The 12,921-nt window shown below is 36.4% G+C and overlaps 1 protein-coding gene across 2 annotated transcripts in view; it reads left to right on the top strand.

Annotated features, from left to right (window-relative positions):
- Positions 1–12,921, top strand: part of LOC127799294 (uncharacterized) — a 32,579-nt gene that overhangs the window by 17,081 nt on the left and 2,577 nt on the right. For both annotated transcript variants that reach the window (XM_052333211.1, XM_052333210.1), the window contains exons 21-28: positions 219–355; positions 448–629; positions 740–1,099; positions 2,672–2,797; positions 3,197–3,262; positions 3,355–5,105; positions 5,206–5,485; positions 6,466–6,699. In XM_052333211.1, the coding sequence (XP_052189171.1) occupies positions 219–355; positions 448–629; positions 740–1,099; positions 2,672–2,797; positions 3,197–3,262; positions 3,355–5,105; positions 5,206–5,485; positions 6,466–6,699 (3,136 nt within the window). The remainder of the gene's footprint in view (positions 1–218; positions 356–447; positions 630–739; positions 1,100–2,671; positions 2,798–3,196; positions 3,263–3,354; positions 5,106–5,205; positions 5,486–6,465; positions 6,700–12,921) is intronic.

Here is a 12,921-nt window from a genome sequence, read left to right as displayed (position 1 = left end):
TTCTTGGTATATTTGAGGTTCCCAAGGAGGATATCAGAATTATATATTATGAAATTCACATTTGGAAATTTCTGTTAAATCACAAAATTACTCTGTGATTGGATTGTTCAGACATTACTGGTGTTCTTCACAGATTTTTCTCATTTTTCATATTTGTTTGGATTAGATAGCTGTGAATTTAAATTGACCCTTGTTGAGTGACCATCCTTTTGTACTAGGAAATTGGTGAAATGTCCTGGGGAGAGAGAGCTAAATATTTTCAAGTTGTTATCAAAATATGTTAAAGATCCTTCAGCAGCAAGTAAATTTGTTGATATTGTCCTACCTTTGCTAACAAAGGGAGTTCAAAATTCTGGTTAGTATCTCACAATTTTTATATTAACATTTGCGTTGTGTATCTTGGCTTTATCAAGCCCTCTAGCTTGAAACTCATTATTTTTCTTGCAGATGCATCTGTAGTAGCTTTGCAGGTCATTCAACACGTGATACCCTTATTAGGGAGTGAAAGCACAACAGGAATTCTGAATGCAGTTTCTCCACTTCTCATTTCTTCTAGTCTGGATGTACGGATATCTATTTGTGGACTCCTTGATTCTCTTTCCAAAACTGATGCTTCTGTAATGGATGTGGTAAATTGGTCCCACCTTTACTTTTCTTGCCCTTCCCCTTTCGAAGTGTTGTCACTGGAGGAATTTGATCTCTCAACTTTGTTACTCTTTTGTTGTCTTCTTGACTGCAGGCAAACCTTTTTTGTGAACTGAATGCTGCCTCTGCCTTGGAGATGGGTGGTCTTGACTATGACCGTATTATTAATGCTTATGAAAAGATAAACAAAGACTTCTTTTATACTGTTAGAGAGAAGCACGCATTGATCATTTTGTCGCATGCTGTGTATGACATGTCATCTGAAGAATTGATTTTGAGGCAAAGTGGATATAGATTATTGCTTTCATTTATTGAGTTCTCTGCTGAAATTCTTCACCAAGAATTAAAATTTGATGACATCTATTGGTCTGAAGCTTGCATTCACCAGATAATTAACAAGTTTTTTCTCAAACATATGGGGGATGCAATGAACAAAGAGGCTCCTACACAAAAGGTATTAATTTTTTTACCTGGTCTGTTCTTTTTGTATGTGTTTTTCTGTTATTTTTTTATTTCTTTCTTTATTAAAACTCTCCTAGATCCAAATTAAATGTGATAAAATAACTGGAGGGGATCTGAAATTGCTGACAATTCATAAAGGATACACAAGGCAATGAAGTCTTTCATGCGTGCCTTTTTTCTAAGTTTACTTATTTGTTTCAAGTATAACCTTAGATCAGGGAGCAAAAAAATGAGGCAATGTCTTTCCTATCACTTGGACAATACATGCTGCCTTAGCAATGGATGTGTTGAATTGTTAACTACCTTATGATCTAAAAACTTAACCTGTTAGGTAGAGGTCTAACTTTATCTTTTTATACTATTATTTTACTCTCAACATGTTGTGCGGCCAAGCTTCACTGATAAGTGGTCCAATCACATGCAACAATTTATATATTGGGTTAGCGGTGAGATTTGAACTCAGGACCTATATGTACTCTAATACCATGTTGAATTGTTAACCACCATCTCATTTGAAAGCTTAAGTTGTTAAATAGAGGGTTAATTTTATCTTTTTATGCTTTTATTTTATTCTGAACAGGATGAACTAACTAAACATATCTAGGAAAAGGTGCCATGGCATATGCTATTTGTAGATGACATAGTTTTGGTGGATAAGACAAAAGAAGAAGTGAATACTAAGCTCTAGATATGGAGAAACATTTTAGAACCTAAAGGTTTTGTATTAAGTAGAGTGAAAATTGAATATATGGAATGTAAATTTAGTAAAAATATGTGCAGATGATCTTATGATAAAATTGAAAGATCAAGTCATACCAAGAAAAGATTAATTTAGATATCTTGGATCAATTATCGAAAAAGATGGAGAGGTTAACGAGGATATTATTTATAAGGCGTGATGGTTAAAATGGAGAAGTGCATTTGGTATTTTATGTGATAGTAAGATTCCATTAAAGCTAAAAGAAAAATTTATAAAACAACTATAAGGCCAACTTTGTTACCATCACATAAAATGCAAATGTTAGTGGAAAATATGAATGTGACAAGATGAGAATGCTAAGATGGATGCATGGCCATGCAAGAAAAGATAAAACTTAAGGTTATTTGTAATTAGGTCAAAGTGGTTTCTATTGAAGATAAAGATGTGGGAGACACAATTAAGATAGTTTGGCTATATGAGAAGAAGACCAATGGAGGCTCCTGCAAGGAGAGTGGATGGAATAGGCCAAGTAGTTAGTTAGCAGAGGTAGCAGAAGACCAAGAAAAACTTGGTGGGAGAAGCTTAGGTTTGATATTTAAATATATGGACCTTATTGAAAATAGGGCCATGGATAGAAGAATGGAAAACTAGAATTTTTATGTAGCTGACCCCACATAGTATGATAAAGGCTTGGTATGTTGTTCATGGTTAGTGCTTATACCCATAAAATTCATATGTTCAGTTAAAGCTACATATGTATGTTCAGTGAAACTTTTAGTGTTTCATATTTTTTAGGAAAAATTCCTGAATATAATTTGTAAAAAGATTTTAGCACTGATTTTTCTTAAATGGGTGTGATTTCAGGGATGGATTGATTTACTTCGAGAAATGGTGTTGAAGCTTCCAGAGATGCCAACCCTTAAATCGTTTAGGGCACTGTGCAGTGAAGATGCAGAACAAGATTTCTTCAACAATATTATGCATTTACAGGTTAGTTCTTTGTGTCTTTAGTACGTCAAGGTTGATATATTGATTAAGAAGCTGTTTTTTGTTATCCCTTTTAGAATGCTGAAAAATGTTGTCTTGACCGTTCATTCCTGTAGTTTTCCAGAACGGAGATAAATGTTTCCCCAGCAGATATATATATATATATATATATTGTGAATTTTCTAATAGACACTTACAAATGCTTGTTGAATCTTGGAATTTTGTTCTTATCCTTTGGGAAGTTGCCTTGGTTCCCATATTTTTTTCCCCCTTGAAAAGATATGAAGAATATTTTTCGTTTGCTCTGTTTTATGTACAAGTATACTGGCAAAAATATGTGTAGGTAGAGTATTTGCTGATTTTTTGAAGTCCACCTATATATGTATATATATTTTGTTGCAGAAACACAGGAGAGCAAGGGCTTTGATACGCTTTAGGAACTTCGTCAGTTCAGCCAATTTGCCAGAGGTAATACTGTCTCTCCCTTGGAGATACTGTTATTAGTAAACAATTTTTTATGCTACTTGGCTTATAACAAGTATTGCTGCTATGAACTTCAGGTCACTGCAAGTAAAGTGTTTGTTCCTCTCTTTTTCAATATTTTATTTGATGTACAAGTTGGAAAGGCAGAAAATATTAGAAGTGCATGTTTGGAGGCTATTGCGTCTGTTGCTGGTAACATGGAATGGAGGTCATATTATGCATTTTTAATGAGATGCTTGCGAGAGATGACCTTCAAACCAGACAAACAGAAGGTCTTATTGCGGCTAATCTGTGCTGTTCTGGATCAGTTTCATTTTACAGAAACTGTTCCAGGTCGAGAAGGCAATGAACATGGTACTGTTGACTTTTCTGAGATACAATCATGTCTCCATAAAAATGTGCTGCCTAAGATCCAGAAATTCTCATCATCTGATTCTGATAATGTCAATGTCAACGTCAGTCTTGTGGCACTTAAGCTATTAAAGTTGCTTCCTGGTGATGTCATGGACATGCATCTTCCAAGTATAATCCATCGTGTTTCGAACTTCCTTAAAAATCGCTTAGAAAGCATTCGTGATGAGGCTAGAGCTGCTTTGGCTGCCTGTTTGAAGGAGCTAGGTTTGGAGTACTTGCAGTTCATTGTCCAAGTATTGAGAGCAACCTTGAAAAGAGGATATGAGTTGCATGTTCTGGGATATACTCTTAATTTCATTTTGTTAAAATCTCTAGTGAGTCCCATTAGTGGGAAGTTGGACTATTGTCTCGAACAGCTTCTTTTTGTGGTGGAGAACGATATTCTTGGAGATGTTTCAGAAGAGAAAGAGGTGGAAAAGATTGCTTCAAAAATGAAGGAGACTAGGAAGCTCAAGTCTTTTGAAACACTGAAATTAATTGCCCAGAACATCACATTCAAAACGCATGCCTTGAAGCTACTTTCGCCTATTACATTTCGTTTGCAGAAGCATCTTACCCCAAAAGTGAAACTGAAATTGGAAACTATGTTAAGCAACATAGCTGCTGGCATTGAGTGTAATCCATCTGTAAATCAGATTGATCTCTTTGTCTTTTTATATAGCCTCATCGAAGATGGCATTATGTGTGATGCAAATAAAAGTTCCTCTGGTGCAAATGCAAAAGAGCAGTATATAGATGAGGATAGCAGCAAATTTAATTCAGGAAGGTTAATTGACTCCAGTTCACAATCATCTCATCTTATTACAGTTTTTGCTCTCCGAGTGCTGCATGATCGCATTAAGAAGACAAAGCTTAGTAAGAAGGATGAACAACTTTTATCAATGTTGGATCCCTTTGTCAAATTGCTTACTGAGTGTTTGATTTCCAAGTATGAAGATGTCATATCTGCAGCCCTCAGATGCCTTGTTCCATTGGTGAGACTGCCTTTACCATCCCTTGAATCACAAGCCGACAAGATAAAGATTTCTATATTGGTTATAGCTCAAGGATCAGTAAATACCAGCAGCCCTCTGATGCAATCATGTCTGAGCTTGTTAACAGTGCTTCTGCGGAACACTAGGATTACACTTTCCACAGATCAATTGCATATGGTGATCCAATTTCCAATATTTATTGATCTTGAAAAGAATCCCTCATTTACTGCTCTTTCACTTTTGAAGGCAATAGTGACTCGCAAGCTTGTAGTCCATGAGATATACGATCTTGTAACTCAGATTGCAGAACTGATGGTTACAAGTCAAGTGGAACCAATTCGCAAGAAGTGCAGTCAAATTTTATTGCAATTCTTACTTGACTATCATCTTTCAGAGAAGCGTTTGCAGCAACATCTTGATTTTCTGCTTTCAAATCTTAGGCAAGCAATGATCTATATGATGATCTGTGTAACTCTTAATTCTTTGTGTTTTTAGCACACTTCACCAATTTCTTAAAGGTGATTTAATACATTCTTGCAGGTATGAACATTCAGCAGGAAGAGAAGCTGTGCTTGAAATGCTCCATGCAATTGTAATCAAGTTTCCAAAAACAATTCTTGATGAGCATTCCCAGACGATATTTGTCCATTTGGTCATTTGTTTGGCCAATGATTTTGACAACAAAGTCCGATCAATGGCTGGTGCTGCTATAAAGCTTCTGATTGGGAATGTGAGCCTGCATTCACTTCATTCCATCCTGGAATATGGTCTTTCTTGGTATTTAGGTAGTAAGCAGCATTTGTGGAGTGCTGCAGCACAGGTAGGTAGTCAAAACCATATTGGGAATTTTTATATTTTGTACACTTTTAGTTGGAGTTATATTCCACCCCGACCTAATTTCATAAATGCCTCATTTTGCTTGATTGCTCTATTTTACCTTGAAAATTGTGCCTGAAGGCATATCTCCAGAATTTATCAGACTTTATGTCAATGAACTTGTTTGGGGAATCCAAATCTGAGATCCGTTTCTCTGAAATTCTTTATTTAAATTCCAATTTTGGGACTGTACCTTGGATCCCGCTGCTAACCTAGAACTACATATTGGCTGATCCGATTCCCATTTTAATCTTTTAATCAAAATTTTCTTTTCTTGTAATTTCTTCTGAATACTAAATTAATTATGAGAAACAATTCATAAAAGGATGGGTGTTACAATAGCACCAAGGACAGCTGATAGAATTAATCTTGACTTCGAGGAGCAATCAATCTCCATGCAACTTTCCATGGAAAGCCAGACCTTTCTTTCTTACAAAAGGCATCATGGAATGTGCATGGCTAGAAGTTCTCCCTTGTAATGATTGCCATACCAATCTATCCTTCTCTTTCCCAAAACTAAGCACAAACCTATCTGTGGGAGGCCAACATGGAGTCAATTTCCTAATCTTCGTTTGTGAATTGCTCTTAGCAATAAACTAGAGAATGCTGCAAATTTTGTTGCTTTATATTCTTGTAGTACTTGAAATCAGTGACACAAATACATGAAACAAAGCATGAAATGGATGAACCAAGCCAACTGTTAAAATTTCATGCTGAAATATATTGAATATTATGTCCCTTCCTTGGCTCCCGCTTTCTTTTGGTAATATGTGCTCTTTATATAGTAATGAAGAAAATATATGCTGGAATCTGATAGAAACCATAATAAGATGCTGAATGTTCTTTTTCTGTTTTGGACTCGCACATTGTGGGTTTTGCTATTTATCTATAGAATGTTTTGGGCTTTAAAACATTTTGTTGTAGGTCTTGGGGTTACTGGTAGAAGTGACAAGAAAAGGATTTCAGAAACATATCAATGAAGTGCTATCAATGATAAGAAACATTCTCCACTCTGCCATTGATACTCTCACTGACAGACATCTAGATCTTTCTGTTGAAGTTGCAATTCCTTTTTGGAAAGAAGCATATTACTCGCTGGTTCTGTTGGAAAAGATACTGCATCAGTTCCATGATTTGCGCCTAGCAAAGGATCTTGAGGTAAGGCCCATTTGTTATGTCTGCATCTTTTTGCAAGCATGCATGGATTTGGGTCAACTTATTGAAGTGAGAAGGTCAAATAGGAGTTCCAGGACTATATCTGGAAGATGGGTTTGTGTGTTCATTATTTTCTCTTGTTATTTCATTTCATGTTTTTGGGTGAGGTGAGAGCACTTTTCATTTTATTGTTTATTTGCACCCAAAAAAAAAAAAAGGCATTTGTTGATATTTAGGATTGTTAAACCGAAGCCAACCAAAGAGAACTCCCTTGCGAATTCAAAGAAACTCGCAGAAACAGAAACCGAACACAAGAACCAACACAAACCAGCAACGAAACAGAAATAAGGAAAGATAAAAACAAACCAGAAGAGACAAGATATATCTTAGTTCGGAATGCCTTTAGGCAAACCTACATCCAGCAATCAACACTCACTCCAAACAGCTTTTATTAGGATGACAAAGATCAGTACACCAAGTTTCTAAACACTCATCTATCTCCCCGAGTACAAGCACACATTCTCCTAAGAAATACACAAGACTAAACTGCCTTTCTCTTCCTCAAGAACGGAAACTCCTCGCTCGAACATAGACAAAACAGAAGCTCTCTCCTATCAGTCAATCGACTGCCTACCTCACCCTCCTATATATAGAAAAAGGCGAGATTCCCAAGGTAACTAACTACTTTGGTAAATTACAATTAGGCCCTCAAAATTACAAAGTAATTACACTTATATTTAAAAGCCCTAATTGATCTAAAACTTCCAGCCGATAGACTTCAACATTACTGATCTTCTACCACATCAAAAACTCTAGGCAAACTTCAACAATTCTCCACCATTTGCCTTGAGTTCTTCACTCGATAGCCTGAAACCTGTTCTTATCTGGATGAAGACAAAACACTGATCATATTAAACATAAACAACATTAAGAATGGATAAACAATGCTGTAATTTAGACTTAGGGACAGCTTTGGTAAACATATCAGCTGCATTTTCTTCTCCTACAACTTTTATTAGGGCTATCTCTTCTTTTTCAAGAATTTCCCTAATGAAATGATACCTAACATCTATGTGTTTGGTTCTTTCATGGTGAGAGGGATTTTTAGCCAAATGAATAGCACTTTGGCTATCACACATTAGCCTAACCTTAACATCTATTCCTAGAAGTTCACTAATGATTCCTTTAAGCCAAAGACCTTCTTTTATTGCTTCTGTTACAGCAATATACTCTGCCTCGGTTGTGGACAAAGCCACTACCGATTGCAGGTTTGTTTTCCAACTTATGGTAGATCCCCATAGCTGAAATACATAACCTGTAGAAGACCTTCTCTTATCAATATCTGCAGCAAAATCTGCATCGGTAAACCCTAAGATGTAAGGTTTTGATTCTAATTTTCCTCCACCATAAACCAAAGACATACCTAAGGTCCCTTTAACATACTTGAAAATCCATTTTACAGCATCCCAGTGAGCTTTACCCGGATTGGCCATAAACCTACTAGATACACTCATAGAATGGGCCAAATTTGGTCTTATACAGACCATGCTGTACATTAAGCTCCCAACAGCATTAGAGTAAGGAATCTTACTCATTTCCTTAATGTCTTTTCCATCCTTTGGAGACTGCTCATGAGACAATTTAAAGTGTTGGGCAAAGGGTATTGATACACCCTTTGCATCACTCATATTGTATTTCTTAACCAACTTGCTAAGATAGGATTGTTGAGACAAGATTAGCTGCCTATGCTGTTTGTTCCTTTTAATTTCTATGCCTAATATTTTCCTAGCATCTCCTAATTCTTGTTTCAAAGACTGATTTTAAACTCAGTTTTAAATTCATGATTTCCTTAGTTGATTGACTTGCAATCAACATATCATCTACATATAGGAGAAGATATATGGATACATTATTGGGCATATGTTTAAAATAGACACAGCTATCGTATGAGCTCCTCTTAAACCCTTGGGACAACATAAATGAGTCAAACTTCTTATACCATTATCTAGGGGATTGTTTTAAACCGTAAAGAGATTTCTTAAGAAGACATACTAGTTCTTTCTTACCTCTTACTTCAAATCCCTTAGGCTGTTCCATAAGAATATTTTCCTCTAAATTTCCATGTAGAAAAGCTGTTGTAACATCCATTTGTTCTAAAATTAAGTCTTAATGAGCTGAGATTGCAAGCAAGATTCTTATTAAGGTGTGTCTCACAACAGGTGAAAATACCTCATTGAAATCTACACCAGCTACTTGAGTAAAACCTCTAGCCACCAACCTAGCTTTATACCTAAGTTTATCTTCTTTTCCAGCTCCTTCCTTAATTTTATATATCCATTTACAGCTAACAACCCGCTTTCCTAAGGGTTTTTCTACAAGGACCCAAGTTTCATTCCGTTTAAGAGAGTCCATCTCAGATTTCATGGCTTCTTGCTACTTCTGAGAATCTCTGGACTTTACTGCTGCTTCATATGAAAGGGGTTCTTCCCCTACTTCTGCAGCTGCACTTAACGGGGCATAGGAAACTAAATCAGAATAGCCATACCTTACTGGAGGTCTGGAAACCCTCCTCTGCCTATCTCTAGCCACATTATATCTCTCTGGATCAAGGGAATTTTCTAAGCAGGAGGATTCTTCATAATCCTCTTGCTGATCTGCAGAGGATCCCTCATAATCATCCTGCTGACTTGGAGAAAATTCTCCATGCCCTTCATTTTCTTCTTGAAGACTTAATTCTTGATCTTGAGTTATTTTGGCCTCTACCCATTGGTTTTCCAGATGGATCTATATCTACTGATTTTTCTTTCTCATCATCCTTTAATTCTCCCTTTCCCTCAAAGTCTTTTATGTTAGATTCTTCATTGAAAGTAACATCTCTGCTTACAAAGGTCCTAGGCATATCTGGATCTAAACTCCACAGTTTGTAGCCCTTAACTCCTTCAGGATATCCTATAAACAAACACCTAATAGCTCTAGGGTCCAGCTTACCTTGTTTGGAATGAGCATAAGCTATACACCCAAACACCCTAATATGATCTATATTAGGCTTGTGACCAGTCCACATTTCATAGGGGGTTTTAAACCCTATGGCTGTGGATGGTGACCTATTAATAACATAGGCTGCCGAGACTAAGGCTTCACCCCAAAACAATTTGGACAGCCTAGCATGAATAATCATGCACCTAACTCTCTCTAAGAGAGTTCTATTCATTCTCTCGGCCAAACCATTCTATTTGGGATTTCCTAGAACCAATAGATGCCTTAGGATACCTTCTTGTTTACATAGGTTGTCAAATTCCTTGTTGCAAAATTCCAAACCATTGTCAGTCCTAATGATTTTAATTTTGCTTCCTTTTTTATTTTCTATCATGGTTTTCCAAATTTTAAAAGTTTCAAAAGTTTTATCCTTTGATTTTAAAACATAAATCCAAACCATTCTAGAATAATCATCAATTATAGATAGGAAATACTTAGCTCCACTATGAGATAAGGTTTGGGAAGGACCCCACAGATTAGAATGGATATATTCTAAAGGGGCCTTAGTGGAGTGAGTAGCCTTTTTAGGGAATTTTGCTTTTACTGATTTTCCAAATATGCATGTTTCACATTTGTCTATAGCTGTAACTTTCTCAGTACTTAAAATCCCTTGCTTAGCCAATTCTTTGAGTCCTTGCTCACTGATGTGAGCCATCCTATAATGCCACAGTCTAGACTGCCCATAGGATTTTCCCTCTCCTAATGCTGCCTCTCCCCCTACAGTGGATGCCTGCAACATATATATGCCATTTTGAAGGATAGCCTTCATGCATATGAGAGATCCTTTTACTATCTTAAGGACTCCACCAACTCCTCTATAGGAGTATCCGTTTTTGTCTAATTCTCCAAGGGATATCAAATTTCTTTTCAAATCTGGTACATATTTTACAGCAGCCAATGTCCTAATTATTCCATCATGCATTTTGATTTTAACATCCCCAATCTCTTTGATTTTACATTCCTGGTTATTTCCTAACAGGACTTTACCCCCATCTATGTCCCTAAAGCTTAGGAACCAGTCCCTATGAGGAGTCATGTGGAAGGAACAACTAGAGTCTAAAACCCAAGCCCGATTGTTCTCAGTTTTTGATACAACTAGAGCATTAGCACTATCATAATCAAATTCACAGATTGAGGATGATATCTCAGTATTCCCTTTATTCTGAAATTCCTTCTTTTTCTTAGGGCAATTTCTCTTAATATGACCTTCTTCATGACATAAGAAACACCTTACTGTTTTCTTACCATTTTTAGACTTTGATCTAGACCTTCCTTTGGTCTTTTGATCCTTCTTTTCTGTCCTTGACCTAGTTGTAAGGGCATCTCCTACATAATTCTTGACCTCTAACTTTTGTTGAAGTTCCTTGGAGTTTAAAGCTCCAATAACATCATCTAGAGACAGGTTTTCTCTACTGTGTTTTAATATATCAACAAAAATTTCATAAGATCTTGGTAAAGAGTGCAATAAGACAAGAACCTTATCCTCATCATCATATTTTATATCAATATTTTCAAGATCTAAACATAACTTTGTGAAGTCATCTATATGTTCTTGCAGTTTCTGCCCCCCTCCCATTTTAAATGAGAAAAACCTAGTTTTTAAGAACAACCGGGTGGAAAGATTTTTGGTCAAATATAAGGTTTCTAACCTATTCCATAAGGATAGAGCAGTGGTCATCTTTGAGACCTCTCGAAGAACCTTATCACCAAGACTAAGAATTAAAGTATTATATGCCTTTTCATCTATTTCTTCCCTCTGTTTACTATATTCTTGTTTCTATTCAGGGGTACTAGTTTCGGGTAACTTTTTCTTTTCTTCTAATGCTCCTTTCAATCCTAGGTTTCCTAGGAGTGCCTTCATTTTAATTCTCCAAAGGCCGAAATCATTTTGGCTAGTGAATTTTTCTATATCATATCTTGTCGCAGCCATAATTAGAACTAGAGTCTAATAAAAACAACAAGAAAGATATCAAGAAAAGTATCAAGAAGACTTATCTTGGGCGAAGGATGGCTCTGATACCAAATTGTTGATATTTAGGACTGTAAAACCGAAGCCAACCAAAGAGAACTCCCTTGTGAATTCAAAGAAACTCGTAGAAACAGAAACCAAACACAAGAACCAACACAAACCAACAACAAAACAGAAATAAGGAAAGAGAAAATAAACCAGAAGAGACAAGATATACCCTGGTTCGGAATGCCTTTAGGCAAACCCACATCCAGCAATCAACACCCACTCCAAACAGCCTTTATTAGGATGACAAAAATCAGTACACCAAGCTTCTAAACACTTATCTATCTCCCCGAGTACAAGCACACATTCTCCCAAGAAATACACAAGACTAAACTGCCTTTCTCTTTCTCAAGAACGGAAACTCCTCACTCGAACATAGACAAAACAGAAGCTCTCTCTTATCAGTCAATCGACTGCCTACCTCGCCCTCCTATAAATAGAAAAAGGCGAGATTCCCAAGGTAACTAACTACTTTGGTAAATTACAATTTGGCCCTCAAAATTACAAAGTAATTACACTTATATTTAAAAGCCCTAATTGATCTAAAACTTCCAGCCGATAGACTTCAACATTACTGATCTTCTACCGCATCAAAAACTCTAGGCAAACTTCAACAGCATTTCTACTTAGATTTCCCTGGTTAATTGTTACATATATCCTAACTTTAAGTAAACTTTCATTTATTGCACCCATGTTCTGCTTCTTGTTAAAGTAACTTCTAGTTCTGTATCTGTAAGTGGTTTGGAAGCTGTAACTGAGTTTTTCCAATTTGTCTCTCTTTTAACTGCAACCTTTTTCTAGAAACTTGAATTGTTAGGGGCATTAACTTCAATTATATAGAGATCTCAGTCCTCCTGTTATGCAACTGCCCCCACATATTGAGGTTGACTAACAAAGAAACTGAACCAAACTAAGTGCATTGGTGTATATAGAGATCTCAGTCGTCCTGTTGTGCAACTTCCCCCACATATTGAGGTTGACTAACAAAGAAACTGAACCAAACTAAGTGCATTGGTGCACACGACGTGTAAACTCATTGCATTGGCACAGAGGGCATAGGATGTTTATGACAAAAAAATGGTGAGAGATAAACACATTGCACGGAACTTGATCCCAGAACTCCAAGAAGCAACCCTGCTGCAATGCTATCAGGAACTGGTGACCTAACACCGCTT

Source organism: Diospyros lotus, chromosome 4 (genome assembly GCF_014633365.1).
Source record: "Diospyros lotus cultivar Yz01 chromosome 4, ASM1463336v1, whole genome shotgun sequence".
In the NCBI taxonomy this organism is placed as follows: domain Eukaryota; kingdom Viridiplantae; phylum Streptophyta; class Magnoliopsida; order Ericales; family Ebenaceae; genus Diospyros; species Diospyros lotus.
The sequence above is the reverse complement of the archived record's forward strand: the minus strand, read 5'-3'. Positions and strand labels throughout refer to the sequence as shown.